This window comes from Haliaeetus albicilla, chromosome 26 (genome assembly GCF_947461875.1).
Source record: "Haliaeetus albicilla chromosome 26, bHalAlb1.1, whole genome shotgun sequence".
Taxonomy (NCBI): Eukaryota; Metazoa; Chordata; class Aves; order Accipitriformes; family Accipitridae; genus Haliaeetus; species Haliaeetus albicilla.
In genome coordinates this window covers 6,668,242-6,686,369 of record NC_091508.1, presented here as the reverse complement: position 1 = coordinate 6,686,369, position 18,128 = coordinate 6,668,242, and the positions used below count along the sequence as shown (strand labels likewise).

At 56.9% G+C, this 18,128-nt stretch overlaps 3 protein-coding genes across 5 annotated transcripts; 2 read left to right on the top strand and 1 right to left on the bottom strand.

Annotated features, from left to right (window-relative positions):
* Positions 1-266: 266 nt before the first annotated feature.
* On the top strand, positions 267-5,049 carry UBE2T (ubiquitin conjugating enzyme E2 T). Its single transcript, XM_069771995.1, has 7 exons — positions 267-325; positions 1,449-1,590; positions 1,941-2,010; positions 2,545-2,650; positions 3,153-3,251; positions 3,675-3,758; positions 4,752-5,049. The coding sequence occupies exons 2-7, from the start codon at positions 1,482-1,484 to the stop codon at positions 4,875-4,877; spliced, it is 594 nt and encodes a 197-aa protein (XP_069628096.1). The 5' UTR covers positions 267-325; positions 1,449-1,481; the 3' UTR covers positions 4,878-5,049.
* Positions 5,050-5,168: 119 nt separating this feature from the next.
* Positions 5,169-10,876, bottom strand: LOC138682177 (tetraspanin-18-like). 3 transcript variants are annotated; one of them, XM_069771986.1, is made up of 8 exons: positions 10,808-10,876; positions 8,768-8,861; positions 8,379-8,573; positions 7,703-7,777; positions 7,275-7,373; positions 6,880-7,037; positions 6,533-6,616; positions 5,169-6,007 (listed from the first exon to the last, which is right to left on the bottom strand). In XM_069771986.1, exons 2-8 carry the CDS (start codon positions 8,822-8,824, stop codon positions 5,881-5,883), a joined length of 795 nt encoding a protein of 264 aa, XP_069628087.1. In that variant the 5' UTR covers positions 8,825-8,861; positions 10,808-10,876; the 3' UTR covers positions 5,169-5,880. The 3 variants fall into 3 exon arrangements, with proteins under 3 accessions (XP_069628087.1, XP_069628086.1, XP_069628085.1); XM_069771985.1 differs by lacking the exon at positions 10,808-10,876 and adding an exon at positions 9,057-9,607 and having other exon boundaries at positions 6,880-7,059; XM_069771984.1 differs by lacking the exon at positions 10,808-10,876 and adding an exon at positions 9,057-9,607.
* ADIPOR1 (adiponectin receptor 1) lies at positions 9,991-17,470 on the top strand. The gene is made up of 8 exons (XM_069771981.1): positions 9,991-10,129; positions 10,340-10,552; positions 11,419-11,535; positions 12,295-12,466; positions 13,072-13,258; positions 14,476-14,663; positions 16,090-16,283; positions 16,633-17,470. Exons 2-8 carry the CDS (start codon positions 10,412-10,414, stop codon positions 16,759-16,761), a joined length of 1,128 nt encoding a protein of 375 aa, XP_069628082.1. The 5' UTR covers positions 9,991-10,129; positions 10,340-10,411; the 3' UTR covers positions 16,762-17,470.
* The last annotated feature ends 658 nt before the right edge of the window (positions 17,471-18,128 follow it).

Genomic DNA, 18,128 nt, shown 5'->3' with positions numbered 1-18,128 from the left:
GGCGGCGGGGCGGCCTCGGGGTCCCCTCAGGCCTCGCTCCCCCGCCGCCCCGCCGGCGCCCGCGGCTCGCCCCGCACTGTCTAAGCCACGCCCATACAGCGGGATTTTATTGAAGGGGCGGGGCTTGTGCTCCCGCCGGTGGGTCTCCTCCAATGGCAGCGCCCCTCCACTTCGAATTCGAACGGCGGGGCTGGGAGATAGCCAGTCAGCGCCGGCGTGGCGGGCTGTGGGATGGGGCTGCCAGCGAGGCGTCCCCCCTCGTTCCTAGGCGCCGGGGGAAGTCCCGCCTCCGCCGCGCGCCAGCCGGGGTCGCCTCACGCCGCGGGTGTGTGAGGGGGGGCGTTAAACCGGGGTGCGGTTGCTCTGAGGGGGGTATTTAGGCTGAGGGGGGGCAGGTAGGTAGTCCGGGGGAAGCAGCAGGGTTGTTCCTGTTCCTGGGATTCTGTGAGGCCGGGGGGGTGTTAGGCCAGGGGAAGCCATTCCTATCCCTGTGAGGGGGCAGTTATGCCCCCGGGGTGGGGTGTGTGTGCAATCCCTGTCCCCGTGTGAGGGGATAATTAGGGTGAAGGAGGGGGGGTTCTGTTAGGGGAAGGGGGTGAAACTCCTTCTCTGTGGAGGTAGCCAGGCTGGGGGGGATGTAGCTAGACCAAGGAGGGGTTGGGTAGTTGGTTGGGGTTTTTTTTTGGGGGGGGACGGGGACGGACACGACACAAATTCTGGTCTGCGTGGTGTTAATTGTGCCCGGGGTGGGGGGGGGGAGGCAAGGCCTTGGGGGGTGTAGTTAAGCCAGGGAGGGGTTCTCCCTCCTTAGGGGTGCGTGGTTGGGTCTGGGGTGGGTTATGTGAGCCAGGTCTCCACTGTCACCCTCGGGGTAGGCTGGGAGTGTTCCCTGTCCATGGAGATGTTGCAGGGCAGAGTGAGGGCAGGGGGGGAGGAAGTCCCTGCCTTGGGGGTGTCAGGACATTCCTGCAGTAGGGAATATCTCATCCCTGAGGCAGCTTTGGGTTTTCCTGCTACACAGGAAGGGAGAGCGGGGTGCCTTTGGCGTGGGAAGAGGGTCCCTGGCTGCTGGAGGGAGGGGGCACTGGTGGGTGTCCCAGTCTAAGACACCTCTGGGGGTAGATAGCCCCAACAGGCCAATGGGTACCCCTGTCCATGAAGGGACAAGGGTGGCCCCAGGGCAGGTGTTACAGTCCCCTTAGGGGTGTGGAGCCCGGTGGTGGACTGAGAGGGTTTATTAGACTCACCTGGGGACTGAGGGGTAGGACTGGTTATAAAGAGTGAGGATTTGGTTCTCCTCCTCCAGCTGGGTGTGAGAGCAGCTCTAGGAACAAGCTCCTGAGACTGGTTATCATGTCAGGATAACAACTTGAAACCCAGGTTAATTTTCCTTCACCCCAAAAAAGTCTCAATATTAAGTGCTGTTTTTTAACACCTCATTTTGCCAGCAATAAAATCCAGTCTGTCCGAGTTTCAGCACAATGCAGAGAGCATCGCGACTGAAGAGGGAGCTCTCCATCTTGACCACAGAGCCACCTCCAGGCATCACCTGCTGGCAAAATGAAGACCAACTAGATGACCTACGAGCACGTATGTACTTCTCTGGCAGGACCTTTCTACAAGTAAGGGCTGCATTAGAGTTTGCTGCTAGGTCTGGATTCTCTGGGTGGTGTGTACTTTATAAGTTGCATGGAAGTGTTGAATTTTAGGAAAACACTTAGGGTTGTTTTGATTTAAACATAGCTTGACCTATGGCTCGGTCGGTCTACGTATGGTTTTGATTGCCATGGGGTGGAACTGGTCACAAACAAGACAACTTTTTTTATTCCTGGATCTGAGCAGTGTTAAGAGTTCTGTAACTGTGGGTGGTGTGTGGAGACTGTTGAACAAATTCAAGTGATTTTGAATGTAATGCTTATGTTTTAATCTTGCTTTTAAAGAAATTTTAGGAGCTGCAGACACACCATATGAGAAAGGAATATTCAACCTGGAAATAGTTGTTCCTGAAAGGTGAGCAATGACATCTAGTTAAGCAGCTGATGTAGTGCTTCCATCAAATATAACTTAACTGATGTAAGATATTTGATATAAGTGCTACCATTTTGGTCTTTCCTTTAGCCTCCCAACAAAGAATGTTGTTGATAAGGCGAGAGGCTTCATTTAAAGAACATAATTACTATTTCCATTGGCTGATACACTTATTTCACATTGGGTATCCTAAGATGTGTGATTAACAACCTAAAAGCACTATGACAAGATCTCTACCTTATCATATTGTCTCAAACTTTCTGGAAAGGAGCTCGTTTATGAGTAGAAAGCTTCCTATTGCGTTTGCTTCTTTGTGGAAAGCTACCCAGGAGAGTGCTAGTCGGACACAGCTGAAAGCATCAAAGGCAGAGCACTGCCTTCCCCAAAAATTTGTGGGGAAGGATGTCACTTAGTAGATGGCCAGGAGGAGGAAATGATGGCATTGCTTGGGTGATGAAGCAACTGTGATACAAATATAAAAATATTTTTTTGTTTCTTAACACTTATCCCTTACAGGTACCCATTTGAGCCCCCGAAGATTCGCTTTCTGACCCCTATCTATCATCCTAACATTGACTCTGCTGGAAGGATTTGCCTGGATGTTCTTAAATTACCACCAAAGGTAAGATAGCGCTACTTGGGCATGGGTAAGTGAGCCTGAAGAGGATAATGAACTCCTTATCTTTTTCTTGTAAAAGCCTTATTGAATGTCTGTTTGCTACTGACTTATTTACACAGGAGCATGGGAGTAAAGTTTTTGAGTGGCATCTCCTTTGTTCAGAGACTAGAACATGACCTTCTTTGTTCCATATAAGTTTTCAAGGTTTTAAGGACTGGAGTCAAAAGGCATTAGGTGGCCCTGTGAAAATGGGCAACCCCCATTCCGACCCAGCAGAGATGTGCAGGATACAGCCTGTGGTTGTCAGCCAGGCTTCCTTGGAGAGGCCACGGCCTGGGTGTTGAGAATGGATCTGGTGTTTTCCATGGGGGATTAGGTACTGTAAGTCCTGAGGCAGCTTGTGGGCAGGTTGGGTTTAAACGCTCTAAGTCCTGAGGCTTCTCTAGGCAGCCTGTGGGCAGGTTTTGTTCTGCTTAACTGCTTCTCTCACCCCGTTTCCTTGAAGGGAGCATGGAGACCTTCCTTGAACATCTCCACGCTGCTGACCTCCATACAGCTGCTGATGGCAGAGCCCAACCCTGATGACCCTCTCATGGCAGACATAGTACGTGAGCTCCTCTTCCTCTCTTGTGGCCATGGGCACAGACTGGGAAGGAACAGTGTGTTAGATTTAGGCTGTGCTTCCATTTCACTCACTCTGGATTAACACGCTAGCATGTTCTGTGGCTTGATCTGGATCAGGCCTGGGGGCATGACTGCGTTTCCCTGAAGCAGCTGGGGCGTGCAGCACAGGGTGTATGCCAGCAGTAGAAAAGAGATGGTGAAGGTCTTCTCTTCAGGCCTGCCAGTGCAAACAGCAGTGTGCATTCTTCAAGCAAATGAAAGCAAGCAAAATGAATTTTATGCTTCATGCCGCATGCTTGTAGTGGTTTTGGTCTGGTTCTAGGAGTCCTAAAGCCAGACCTTAGTCCCAGCTTCTCAGTGTGATGTTTGTATTAAATCTCTTCGTCTTGCTCGTTACATTTAGTCCTCGGAGTACAAGTACAACAAGCAACTGTTCTTGCTCAATGCCAAAGAGTGGACTGAGAAATATGCAAGCCAGCAGAAAAGGGTAAGAAACATGCTCTGCTTTCTCAGCCGAGCATAGCTCCATCTTTGGGAACAGTCTTTCCTGTCTCGATTTGCCTTTCACAATTACTTTGAGCAGCTGTCTTTGGCAGCATTTTCTTTCCTCCCCTTCTGTGTTTTGGATCATTAGATTTACTCCTTCCAAATAAATGTGTTCATTCACAAATAATTGCAGTGCTCCTCAAGAAGAAGGAAGGACGAGTAAGACTGAAGCCTGATAAAACCCTTCCCCAGGGATCCTGCAGCCCTGTTTCTTTCTCAGCTCTGTTCCTACCAGACTCCATGTTCTGCTGTGGTTGTGCCTTATGCTCAGCTATGCCTGTTCTCCACCTGCTCATCCATTCACTGACTAGTCTTTCTAATCCCCAGTGGAGTGCAACCTTCCTGCCATCACCCTTCTTTTCCTGCCTCCGTTCTGCACCTTGACTTATCTCACAGAGGAGTCACATAAAAATAAATCGCACTTAAGCAGATCAAAACCTGTCCCCAAAAATCAGTTATGTTTAGGCCTTCTCCCTTACCTGGGTGCTTTCCCCCCCTGCACCCGATTCAGACAGCGTGCTTTCCAAGAGGGGGATGTCTCCGCCTGGAAGCCCCATGAGTGGTGCTCACTACTCCGGCACCGGATGCATTTGCAAGTTAATTGTGTGGGTTGTTAAAAGCGCTCAGGGTGAAGAGATCTTTACAGCAACACACTTAGCACCAGAGAGACCTGCCTCATATGTGTATGTGGCACTTCTAGGCTCAATTGTTATCCTGCTCTCCTGTCATTCCCCCTTCCTAAAATTTCTAGCAGTGGGAGCAGGATAATTAAGGGTCACTGTGTAAAAGCTGGAAGCACGGTCAGTTCTGATCTTTGTGGGAGTGCAGAGTGTTCCAAGGTGTACACACACAGAGCTGGGAATGCACAGCGGTGCTCAGGGCTGTAAAACTCAACTATTCACAGCCATTGCTTTTATTTCTTGTCTTACCACAGGCTTCCAAGCCTTTGGAAGAGAAAATAAACCAAAGTGAAACAAGTACCACCAATGACTCGACCGCACAGAAAAGAAAAGGGAGTAGTATCAGCAAGAAGGAGAAGAGATCTTGCCTGGATTCCTAAGTGGTTTTTGTTGTAGCCATCACCTTTGCTTTCACTGTCCTTTTCTCTTTACATAGTAGGTATACCTAAATATTTTAACCAATATGTAGCTGTAGCAGGCTTTGTTTTTCTATTTCCTTGGGGGGGAGGTGAAAAGTTCCATTATATAAGTAAAATGTAAAGCTTTAATTTATATATATTTTTCTGTTTTGTTATGTGGAGTTTTTGGAATATTCTGGAAAAAAGGAAAATCGGAAATAGTGGTTCAGCTTCTGCTTTCCAGCTTTCTCTGAGGAGTGGGAACAGCACTAAGTGTTTCGGCTTCTATGTTACTGTCCCTGCTTCAGAACAAACTGAGAGCAGAAGCTGAGCGACAGACACATTAGAGCTAGCTTGTGGAAATCCTTCTCTAGTAAAGGCTTCCTTTTCCTTGTAATATCAAGGCTGCTAAAGAATAAGTCCGTCATTAAGACTCCTAAGACTCAAAACTCTGGCTCTCTAGAGCAGCCTGTTTGATTCCAGTTGCCACTTGGACCATTTAACGTGCCCTGGGCTGGGTCTTGACTCTGTTGTGCCTCCAGGAGGTGGCCAGTGAAAAGCACCAGCTGAGAGGAATGCAGAAGAGCCTGGAGGGTGCCTGGAGGTCTGGGAGCAGGACGGGTGTGGAAGAGAGCGGGGGCCGGGGAGGTGAGGTGCAGGGCAAGAAGCTCAAGAGGATGAGGAGGAAGAAGGACAGTTTTTGGTGGTGCAACAGAGCAGAAGGTGCATGGGGGGCAGGACACCCTGTCACCAGAGCTGTTTAATTATGTGAAGACCGATGGCAGATCGCAGTGGGAGTGACTTTGATGCTCAGCCTCCTGCTCTGCGTGGTTGCCTGCAAGGAATTTAGCCTGTGTCCTGTCCCCGCTCTGAGAAAAGTGAGCCAGGCCAATCCTTACATGCGTGCTGGAGCAGAGACAGGACACGGCAAGGCTCCTGCCTGCCTGGGGAAGTAATCAGAGCACTGAACTAGAGAGCTATGCTCTCACATGCAAGGAAATGGAGTGTCCTTGCCTGCTGCTGTTTCCAAAGTCCTGGCTTGTCTCTGCCACACTTCGTCCTGCTCAGTCAAAGTTGTAATAAAGGCAAAAAGCAAAGAACATGGCAAAGATCTGAAATGACAGGAGTGGGGGGAGCAGGTTAGTCCCCTGCTGCAGGGCTGCGCTCACACCTTGCTGTGGGTGCTTGCTAAAATCTAAGAGCCTGAAGACTAAAGAACTGCTGTCCTCTGCTCCTGGTTTAATTGGGCGACGGCTGTGCCCCCTTGAGGGGCCACATGCCAGCTGTCCTGACCATGTGGGAGGAGGCCCCTGTCAGCTTTCTGGGGTCTGCAGAGAGCTTGCTGAGCAACACCTCTCATCCCCCCCCATCCAGGGCCTGTGGGAGCAAAATACCCCCACACACCCAGTCCTTTAACCTTGCTCATCTGCAGTGGGAGGTTGGCTTTATACCCTGAGACAAGACCCACTGTATGTGTACCCGCTTTCTGGGTGTGATTGTGACAGCTAGAGGCTTGGGAGGGTCCAGCCTGAGCCCATTTTTTGGTCACTTCACCCACAGAGCACCCTCCCGGCAAAAAGAGAGCCTGTGAGAGGTGACCCGCTGCCTGCCCTGTCCCCTCCAGCCCCACTCAGTACCTCAATGCCCAGCACGGCCAAGCTGCAAGTCCCAGGTACAGAGATGTACTTCTGCAGGGTCCTGCCGAAGGTGGAGAAGCAGCCCTGGGAGCAGAGGGATGATGGAGGAGATCCCTTGTACTCCCCATGGCTGCAGAGAGCTCAGAGGGCGAGATCGGGGGGAGGGCACCGTGGTGGGGCTGGATGAGCTGGGGACTTGGGGAGTCATTGGGCTGCAGAACCACGGGCGGGCAGTGTCCCAGGCTCCTGTCCCCAATGCTCAGGGGCAGAGGGTGCTGCTGCCACGAGCCTGGGAAGCGCTGGGGAAGCCAGGGACAGGACAGGGACCCGGCAGGGTCGTGTCCTACCTGCTCATGGATGTAGCCGGGGCTCCTCTCCCGGCACTGCTCCCAGCCCAGCAGCTCCCCCGCCTGCAGGAGTCCATCCCGGGCGCAGCATGCCTGCGGCCAGGGCGTCCCTGGGTGCAGCTCCTGGAAGAGGGAGCCATTCCCAAAGTCTTCAGGTCCTAAAACGCCACAACAAGAGAACTGAAACAGAAGGGAAATGCCATCAACACAGTGTCAAAATGGGGGGGACATCGCGTAGGGAGGTGATGGAGGGAGGGGGAACAGCTCAGCATGCAGCTCGGTGTCTGTCTGGGGTGCACGAGCCCCTCGCCTGTGTTCACAGTCACAGTCAGCAGGTCCTGTGGATGCTCCACACCCCCCCCCCACAGCCCACCAGGAGCCTCCCAGCTGCTCACCGTGACCATGAGCGTGTTCCAGGCAGTGGAGAAGACCTCAGGACCCTCATCCCCACGGTAGTTACTCCGCAGCTCGGACAGGAAGAGCTCCGGCTGGATCTGCGGGATGGGTGCCGTCTGTGAGCACTGGGGGACCGGTACCAGGAACAGGGTTGTGGGGGCTGTGCATCCACCCTAACCCCCCCGCCCAGCGCCTTGCTGGCCAGGGCACCCTCTCTCTTTGAGGGGACATGGGGATGCACTCATGGGACCCACCCACATGGTTTTGGGCTTGCATTGGGGTGCTGGTGATGAAGGTGAGGGTGAGAAAGGACGTCCCTGCACCAGTCCCAGTCCTCTGGGGGACTCAGAGCCATGACCCATGGCATGACAGACGGAGGAGAGGGGCTGGCCATGCCGGGCATGGCATCAGGGCATGGGGATGGTACCTGTTTCCAGTGCACCAGGAAAAGAACACCCGCAACGAGCTGCGTGATGAAGACAAGGCTCACGAGGATGAAGAACTGAAAGGCAGTGGGATGGAGGAGTCAGAGACCAGCCCGACCCTGTGGGCAGCTTGCTCCACCTATTCCTCCTCTCCTCTGGGGCCAGCCCTGCCCATGCCCTGCGCCCCTGAGACCAGGGGACACAGGGGACGAGTGCGCAGCTCCTGGGGACAGATGCCACATCTCCGAGCACCATGGCTGCAAGGCAGAGGGTTAAAAACAAGCACCGGCTGCCAGGGTCTGGGGATGCCAAAGAAATTGTGTTGTCATGCTCAGAATGGGCTTCGCCATTGAGGGGGGTGGGGGGCTTGTAAATGCCATTCAGGACAAGCCAGCAGCCTCAGAGAGAAGTGCCCCTGCTCGGTGGCTTTATAAAATCCTCTGGGCTCTAAATTGAAAGAGTCACAAAGTGGGGACTGGGTTGGGGGGGTTGTTGAGAGCTGACAGGGACAGGATGGGGAACACCAGGCTTCTGGCTCCGCCGAGGACACCCTGCATCCCCCAACACCCTCCATCCCCTGGCTCCTTGCATCCTGCGAGCTCCTGCACCCCGCAGCCCCCTGCCCGCCCAGTTTCCCACATCCCGTAGCTGCTTTCCCACCCATCTCCCCCCACTCACCACCAGCAGCAGCAGACGGCTCCGGCGCAGGGCCCCGCAGCACCCCAGGAAGCCCAGCAGCGAGAGGGCGATGCCCACGGCCAGCAGCAGGTAGGCACCCACGCTCAGCACAGGCTTGGCAGCCACGATGTCCTGGAAACCAGCCGGGTCCACGGCCACCCAGACCCCCACGCCCGCCAGGCACGTCCCCCCAGCCTGTGGGACACATCGCAGTTATGGGTGCAGGGACCATCCCCAGCCACCCCATGGGGACAGGAGATGCTCTAACCTCTGCTGGGGTCCCCTCCCTTGGGCTGGTGTCACCCACCCTCTTGGGCCAGCCGGAGACATCACGCCCCGGGGACGGGACCCCTCCTCCCCTCCAGCCCACTGGGCCCAGGCGGACTCACAAACACCAGCACGTTGAAGATGAACATCAGGTACTTCATGCAGCTCAAGACACCCATGGGGACACCGGAGCGGGGGACACAGCAGCATTCGTCCCTGCAGAGGGGAGAGCAGAGCCCTGGCCACAGCCAGCCCCGACCTCTCCTGGACCACCCGGTTCCGGCGGGACAGGGGGCTGCCCCCATCCAGCAAGCAGCCCCCCAAAATCCATCTCCCATCCCCCAGCATCTCCTGCTGCACCCCCAAGAAGCCCCAAACCCCGTGTCCCCTCCAAACCCCACCACCACTCACCCTGCGGGTGACCCAGGCACCTCCGACCTGCCCCGGCACCGGCAGTGCCTATTTAACGCTGGGAAGGTTGGAGGATCCCCCTCATCCCTTTCCCGGTTGAGCAGCCCCCAAGAAATCCCTTCCAGCAGCAGGGGCATGAATGATTGATGGGGAACAGGATCCGCCATTGTGCAGGGCGGCGGCGGAGGGCAGAGGGGAGTCTCCGGCCCCGGCTGTCGTTACTGGAGGTAATTAAACCTCCGGCTAGGGAAAGACGAGCCGGACCCGACAGGCCGAGGGTGACCTCAGCCATCAATTATTGCTGCCAACATTTGCTCTCCGGGGCTGTCAGCAGCTGGGGAAGCCCTCGACGGCCTTCCGTGGGGACCTGCATGCGTGCGGGCAGGGTGGCTGACGGCCACTGGGGACAGAGGGACAGGGACGGATGGACGGATGGATGACTGGGTCCGTCCTCTCTGGCCTGCGTGCCCCTCAGGGCCGCGCTGCCCTGGTCATGGGGCCGCGGCCACTATAATCACGGGTCTAAGGGCGGCGTGGGCCCGGCCCTCGCTCCGCGGCCACTATAATCACGGGTCTAAGGGCGGCGTGGGCCCGGCCCTCGCTCCGCAGGGGTCGGCTCCCCCCTCCCCGCTACGGCCGCGGGGTGCGGAACCCGCCGGCTCTCCCCGGTCCGACCGGGCCCGCCCGCCGCCATCACGGGACTCCCGGAGGTGGCGCTCCCAGCGCTGCGCGGCGCCCCGCCGCGCCCCGCCCCTAGGGGGCAGCCGAGCGCCTGGCCAGCGAGACGCGCGGCCGGGCTAGAGCGCCCCCCGCCGGCACGCCAGGTGGGCGATTCGCCCAATCGCAGCGCCCGGCAGCCAGCGGGGCGCGGGGCGGGAGGGAGGGAAGAGAGACAGACAGCGGCTGCGGCCAATCAGAAAGCGAGACCCGCGCGGCGCCCTCCATTCCGTCCCGGGGGTGTCGTCGTCGCCGTGCGGGGCGGGGTTTCGTGACCGGAAGTGGCCCGTTCCCTCAGCGTCGCTTCCGGTGCCGCCGCCGCCGCCGCCGCCGCCCAGCGCGGGATGTAGCGGCCGGTGAGTGCGGGCGGGGCGGGACGGGGGTGTCCGAGCGCTGCCGCCTTCCCCCTTCCCCCGGCGGGTGGCGGCGGCGGCCTTAGCCCCAGCCCCGCCGGTGTCCCGGCGCGGGGGGCTGGGTCCGCCTGTGCCAGCCCCCGGGGAGGGCCCGGCCTAGGGCGGCCGTCGGTTCCCGGTGACTCTCTTCTTCCTCCCTCCCTCCCTCCCCAGCGCGGCGGCACAAGGACGCGGAGGGACCTGCACCGGCTGCCCTCGGCCACCAGGACCGACCCCGCCGCCCCCATGGCGTCCCGCAAAGCCTCCGCCGCCGGGCAGGGCAACGGGCTGGCCGCCGCCAGCCGGGAGAGGGCCCACCTGGAGCTGGCCGAGCTGGGGCCGCTCCTGGAGGAGAAGGGGGACCAAGGAGCCGCCGGCTCGGCCAGTGTAAGACCTTCATCCGCACCCTCCCCCCCCCGAGCGGGCAAGGCGGCGAGCGGGCCCCCGGCCGGGGTGGCTGCCGCAGCTGGCTCTGCTCCTCCGTGCTCAGCCTCTCTGCTCCGTCCTTGCGGATTAACCTAGGAATTTGCCCGTTATCCCATTAGTGGCTTGAAGGATGGAGGCCAGCCGGGTGCGTTTTGCAGAGTCCCAAGTCTAGTCGTCGCTTTGTGTCAGCGCAGAGGCTGTGAGATGTTTCGTTACCCGAACGCTGACGGTCTGGCTGGTCCGTGCCCTGAGCTGGCCCAGAAACTTCTGTCGTGCAGGCGTGGATCTGTGATAGCCCTCGTGCAGAGACGTCAGCCGAGATGCATTATGTCTGCATGCCAGTGCTGTTGCTTGGAGGGAACGGGGTGTTCTCAATCACCTAGCTGTTCCGTGGCCCTTGGGGCTGGAAACCACCTTCCCAAACCTGCTAATGGAAAAGGAGAAGAGAGGGAGTTGAGCCGGGACGGGCAGAGTGTTCCCAGCCCAGGAGGGTGCTGGGTCAGCACTGCCTCCGCTCTGTATTGGGCTGCTAGTAGGGGTGGAGGGCCGGGTTTCCTGGCTGGGCCAAGTGGCTGTTCCAGCCTTGGTTGTAGCAGTGAAAACCCCCCCACGGTAATCCCACCATTCAACAAGAATAAATCTGGGATTAGCCTGCCTGAGATGGTTAAGACAGTAGCATGTTGCATAAGCGGTGGTGACCGGCAGGTGCTGCCTGTCCCCTTGGGAAGGGATGATGCCCCAGGTGCTCTCAGAAGGGACTCGCCACTCTCCGCACGCTGTTCCTCCCGTAGGCAGGGATGATTTCCTCCCTGCATTTCTGCCTCTAGGCTGAAGACCCACCATGCCCAGCGGCCCGTGAGGAAGAGGAGGAGGTGGTCCGCGTGCTGACTCTGCCTCTGCAGGCTCATCATGCCATGGAGAAGATGGAAGAGTTTGTGTATAAGGTACAGGAGCATGTGGCGATCCCCCAATCCTGATTTTGGAGAATGAGTGAAGCCCAGATGCCCCAAGCCCAGGGTGTGGGGTGGGGGGCAGGGGCTGGGATGCGTCGCTCTTTTCTGGGTAAAGCTCCCCGGGCTCCGTGCGGCTCTGCCGGCAGTCTGCTCTGGCTCTGCTCCCAGCAGCGTCTCCCAGGAGCGGAGCAGGAAGGGGATGGCAGTGGATCGGAAGTGCTGGTGGGGGGTGGTGGTTGTGCCCAGCCATGCCGGATGAGCAGCGACCTAGGGAGCAGCCCCAGTGTCTCTGCAGTCCTCTAACAGGGACTGGGAGCACCAAGCACTGTTGCTGGTTTCACCCAGTGCGTGCACTCATGGTCACCGCAGTTTGGTAACGGTCAACGGGGGGCTGAGGGCCAGCCCGGTTCTGTTGCCAGCCAGGGCTCTCTCTTCCCTGACCAAAATGGGAGCTCCCCACTGCAGAGAACAGCTGCTTCAGGTGTGGAAGGGTTAAACCTGAGGGTGCGAATCCCCTCTGACTCACTGAGTGTGGGGAGCGCTCCGCAGGATGTGCGTGGTTTAAGGGGTCCTACAGGGTGCTGATGTTGCCAGCGCTGAACTTCCTTTCCCCAAAGAGCCTTACAGTGCCTTTTCAGCTCTGGCTGGGCTTGTTCCGAGTGTAATTTTAGGCTCCCGGGGTGAGCAAACCTGAACCTTTGGGCTCGCTCGACGCTCTGGGGGCCACCAGCACAGCTTGGTGTGTTGCAGGTGTGGGAAGGGCGCTGGCGCGTGATTCCTTACGATGTGCTGCCTGACTGGCTGAAGGACAACGATTACCTCCTGCACGGCCACAGGCCTCCCATGCCGTCCTTTCGAGCCTGCTTCAAGAGCATCTTCCGAATACACACTGAGACGGGCAACATCTGGACACACTTGCTAGGTGACTGGGGGGGGGTTGGTAGCCCTCGGGCTGAAGGCGGGCTTGGCCCCCATGCACAGGGCAGCCTTTTACAGCCAGGACTTGCTCAGTCCTGGGGTCCTCTCCATGCCCAGGACCCCCCTGTGAGGATTGCATAACCCTGCCTGGTCCTGTGCATGCAGGCAGCTCTGTCACAAGGTGCCCAAGAGCTCCCGGAGCTCCTTGGGTGAGGGGAGACCAGGCCCCAGCGGGGCCCCAGTGCTGGGCTCGGCGACCGTTTGTGGCTTTGCCGACGCTCTGCAAGAGTGGGATGGAGAAATGTGTCCTGGGCAAAACAGGAAAGCCTCAGAGCTTTCCTCTGAAACCCAGGGATGGTCAGTGGCTCTTCACCCTGCGCCCGACCATTCCCTTGTCCCTAGCTCTGCTCATCTGCAGTAACAGCCTCAGCTAACAGCCCGCTTCCAGGCCAGCCCCAGGTGCGACTGAGCACCTCCGGGTGTGCTGTGAGCAGGATATGTCCAGGGCCTGCCTTGCAGAGCACAGTCAGGGCTGTGTTGCTCCTGGGTCTTTGCTGAATTCGTTCACTTTCCTTCAGCCTGACTGCCCGTTTGGTGTGTTCCCTGTAGGTTTTGTTTTGTTCCTCTGCCTGGGGATCCTGACCATGCTGCGGCCCAACATGTATTTCATGGCTCCTCTGCAGGAGAAGGTGGTATTCGGCATGTTCTTCCTGGGAGCAGTGCTGTGCCTCAGCTTCTCCTGGCTTTTCCACACTGTCTACTGTCACTCAGAGAAGGTCTCGCGGACTTTTTCGAAGTGAGTCAGCACAAGCGGGGTTGTGTGGTCTCATAGGAGGTTTTGAGTTCTCACAGCGCTTCCTCTTGGAAAGTGCCGCATTCCCAAATGTTTTATCCCTGGGGGAAGGGAGCATTCACTGAATCCAGTGTGGAGCTGAGAGGGAACCACAGCTGGGTCCTGGAGGGCTCTGCCCTGTGCCTGAGAATCTTAAATCTGCCAGCTCAAATGCCTTCAGGTGGATGATAAAGACAGGGACCCTGGGAACCTGCAGCTCCTGAGGGAACACCCTTTGTGACCCTCATAGCAGTGAAGGGAGCAGGGGTCTTGGTTTCACTGGGCAGCCATGGGACACCGCAGTTTGGCAGTTTCCAGCTTACTGGATGCTTTCAAACACTCTGATTTGGATCCAGTTTGGACTGAAACCAAATTGAAAGAAAACAAGCAGGATTCCTGGCAAAGTGGAAAGGCTGGGCAGTGGCCAGTGCCTCTCTCCGAGGTCAGTGTGCAGGCTGCTCTTAGAATTAAGCTCACATCAGCCTTCGTGGCACAGACAGAGCAGTGGCAAGGCTTTCAAATAAGATCTTGCTCACGCAAGCCTGTCAAAGGCATTTACTTGGGTGCTGCTTGCTGGGAAATCCTGCCAATCCCCTTTGTACAAACCCCAGAGACCCTGTGGGATCGTGTCTGCAGAACAAACTGTGCTGCTACACCCTCAGCAGAAATGTTCTTGCATACCAGGGAAGGCACTTGCCACGGCTGCCGTGCCAGTGGGAGTAATGCAAGCAGCTGTGTTTCAGTGGTGAAATGGTTCCTGGATCGATAGATCAAAAGCACTTTACAGTGGAGGATAATAGTCAAATCCGTATGCACAAGGACTCATGCCTGCCATGTCCTGTCGTGGTGGTTCAAGTGCATGGCCCCTCTCGTCTCCAGCCAGCTCCTGTTTATCCCCTGCACTCCTGCTGAGCTCTGCTGGCATCCCCAGAAGCCGCGTACGTGCCCAGGCCCTTTCTCCTGTCCCATATTGCATTGATGAGACCTGAGTGCAGCCCTCCTCCCCTCTCTGGACACGCAGCTTCACCCACGGGGCTGTAGCTGCCTGTCTGGCCATGGTGACTCCACTTGGGTGCAGACAGGCTGGAGGGTACTGACACACCGTTACCAAGAGGATGCAAGGAGGGGGGGTGGATTTGGGGGCTCACCTGTGACTCTCTGTCCTTGTACCCCGACTGCAGGTTGGATTATTCAGGAATTGCACTGCTGATCATGGGGAGCTTTGTTCCGTGGCTCTATTACTCGTTCTACTGCTCCCCACAGCCAAGACTCATCTACCTCTCCATCGTTTGTGTCTTGGGCATCTCTGCCATCATCGTTGCTCAGTGGGATCGGTTCGCCACCCCCAAGCACAGGCAGACAAGAGCAGGTAGGAGTTCTCCCTCCTCACCCCAAGTCCTCAGCCCCAGGAGGGAGCTCAGGAGGGCTTCGGGGATGGACTTTGGGAAGATTTTGTGGTGGGATGGCTCTTCCCATTTGGGAAGAACTTTCAGCATCTGCAGAATTCATTCCCCCAGAGCACCACACTGCCCTACAGCAGCCTCTGGCAGGGAGAGGTCTTCCTCCTCTCACTGTCCTGGGGATTTAGATCCTCTGCTGAGCAGGGCCTGAGCTCTGCCTGGCACTCAGCAAGCTTGAGGTTTGGAGCAGACAGCCAGCATTTAAAAATAGCCCTCTAAGTGGTGGCTGGGTGGCCTGGGGCTGTGCCGCGCGAAGCTGCCTTCTCCGGGAAGCGGTTTGGCAGCGTGAACCTGCAGCTCAGGCGGAGGAGGAAGAGGTTCCCTCATCATCTGTCCCCTGCCAGTTACACGCTGGCATGTACCTGCCTTCTTGGAGGCTGCGGGGCGAGGCTGCCTCCAGCCCGCTCCACATGCACACCCCATGTTGCCCCCGCTGCAGCCTCTGCAGATTAAATCTGCCTCACTGAGCACCGCTGAGCGTGGAGAAGCACCTCTGCCCACCATCACCTCCCAGGGGGTCTCCTGCAGCAAAATGTCTATCGCAGCAGCATCTAGCTACCCTATGAGACATGATGCTGAGCTGGAGGCTGGGCAGCACCACTGGTGCGTGACCCACGAGACCCCCTCAGAATAGGGCAGGGGACAGCGTGGGACTGTCAGCCCCACCACTCCCCCACGGCAGCACTGGTGTTGGTGTGCTGGCAGAGGTCCCAGCTGCCGGCTCCTGGAGAGGGCTGCTGTCCTCCCCAGCTGTGAAGCAAGATCCTGCTGCGAGTACAAGCCACAGCCTCTGTGGGCTGGTGTCTCACTGTGATGCCGTTTGCTCTCTGCCAAACTAATTAGATGCCAGAGTGAAAATTTCAGCTCCGCTAATTAGCACCTTCCCATTGAACTTCAAGCAGCTTCACTGAACAAATGACTTTGGCAAAACCTCTCTTCGAAGGGATGGCTGGGGTGGCTGCATTCCTTGTGCTCATGAGGCTTCGGTGCGATCCCAAGGGCTGGCACCTTCCAAAAGGGCTGTTCCCGTAGCCAGGAGCGGGAGCTGCCGCAGCCCTGCGGCTGTACAGAGAACACGTCTGCATGGCGAGCTCTGCCCAGTGAGCACTGGGGATCAGCAGTGGTTTTGATGAGGATGTAGAGTTGTAGATCCCTCATGTTGTGAAGGATAGATGCAGTGGGGGTTGCGTAATCCAGAACTGAGTGAGGAAAAGCTGCTAGTGCCTCAAGGAGCTTCCGTTTGCACAGGATAAGGGTGTAAGGGGAGCTGGTGGAGAGCAGCAGCACCCTGTCCATGCTGCCCTCCCATTTGCTGATCTCTCCTTTCCACCGCAGGCGTCTTTCTGGGGCTGGGGCTGAGTGGCGTGGTGCCCACCATGCACTTCACCATCGCCGAAGGGTTCGTAAAAGCCACCACCGTTGGCCAGATGGGCTGGTTCTTCCTCATGGCCGTGATGTACATCACAGGTGCGGGGCTGTACGCTGCCCGCATACCCGAGCGCTTCTTCCCGGGCAAGTTTGACATCTGGGTGAGTGTGGGGACAAGGTGGTGAGCAGGGTGCTTTCGGGGGGGCAGCTGTGGAGTTGGGGAGGGGGTGATTGAGGGCGGTGAGCTCTGAGATGAGGAGAAGGTGGCTGAGGGTGTCCTGGTGCACTCCAGTGCACATGAGGGCAGCCAGACCTTGAATGGCTGCTGCAAGCAGGCAGGGCAGGGCAGGCTAAAGTACAGGGTGGAAAATGCTACCTGGGAGCAACGAGGGGGAAAGAGTGGAGCTCAGAGGACAGTCCTGGGGCAGTGCAGAAGCAGCAAGGAGGTGTTCCCGGTGTTGCTTTTGTCCTCTTTGGTCTGGTCTAAAGGGCTTTTTGGCTTCCCTGCAGTTTCAGTCACATCAGATCTTTCACGTGCTCGTGGTGGCTGCGGCCTTTGTCCACTTCTACGGGGTGTCGAACCTGCAGGAGTTTCGCTACGGACTCGAAGGGGGGTGCACAGACGACTCTCTCCTCTGAGAGAACCTGATTTTAGTACAAGCTTCCTAAGTGCTTTTTAAACTGTCTTTGCTAAAATCAAAGGAAGACTCAAAATGGTTTGGGGTTGTTGGTTTTGTTTTTTGTTTGTTTTTTTTTAAGAAAAAAAAAAAAGAAACAAAAATTCTTTAGCAAAGTTGTCGACCAAATCCTCACCCCCTTCCCCGCGCACTTCACTGGGGCTGAGGGGAGGTGCTGTGGCCTCACCTCCTCCAGTGTTTTATCTGCACCATGGTCCTCCGACCTTCCCAGGCATGCTGATTTCTGAAAGCAAAGGGTGCGGGTACCCCGCTCCCGGCACAGCTGAGCACCCCCTTCCTGAGCTCACTGCCGGAACGAGCAGAGTCATGCACTACCCGGCCGAGGGCCAGAGATTTTTTGCATATCCCTTGCAGCAGAGCCGCCTTGCTGGGGGCAGCTCTGCGGCCCCCAGTGCTGCTGCCCAGGGCACAGGCACAGATTTATGTAATTTAAGTTTTAATTGTCTTTGTTTGTTTGTTTTCCTTGACAAAGTAATGTAAACATAAATGAGAGAATATTTAATATTTAATACTAAGCTTTAAAAAGACTTGCTGCCACCGCAGTGTACTCGGCTCCCTCGCTGTCTGTGGTAGTAAAGGAAGGACAGTGTTTTAGGGGAATGTAGAGCTGCTGTAGCTGATTGAAATAAAAAGGTCAATAGTTCAGTGTCGTGCTGGTGGTGTCTGTCTCATTTTTTGGGGTGGGTGTAGAGAGGAAGCTGCTCGGGGTCTGGGCTGCTTTGGGGGAGAGGGCTCTGAGCACCCCCTAGGAGCATGTCCCCTCAAAGGCTGAGCAGCAGAAGCAGCTGTGAGGGGCAGTGGGATCCCTCCTGCCATGGCAGTGAGTCCGGACAGCCCCAATGGCTGAACTAAAACACAGGAAACTCTTGGGTGTTGTGGTGATGACAGAGGAGGAAACCCTTCCCTGGCTGAGCAATATGCTGCTGGGCAGTGGGGCCTGCTGACTTCCCTCCTGTGATTGGCATGACAAAGGGCTCTCAGCTGGTCAGAAAAGATGCTGCAGCCTGGCTGGTGTGGGGGGAGAGAAGGACGACAGACATCCTAAATCAGAGGCTTCTCAAAGTATGCAAGAGTGACCATCCAGCACAGACGGTCAAGGGGGATTAGATGGGAAGAGCTGATCTGAGTAAAGCTCAGCTCAGGCAGCCAAAGCCCGTTCCCTTACAGAGGAGCAAGGGAGGAGGGCCTGGCAGGGCCACCACAGCCAGTCACTGGTGGCACGTGTCCCAGCTATCCCCAGCAGGTCACTGCTGCAGGGAAGGGTTGTGTGGTGGTCCTTTTTTGAGCTGTTTGGATGTGGCCCAGCTT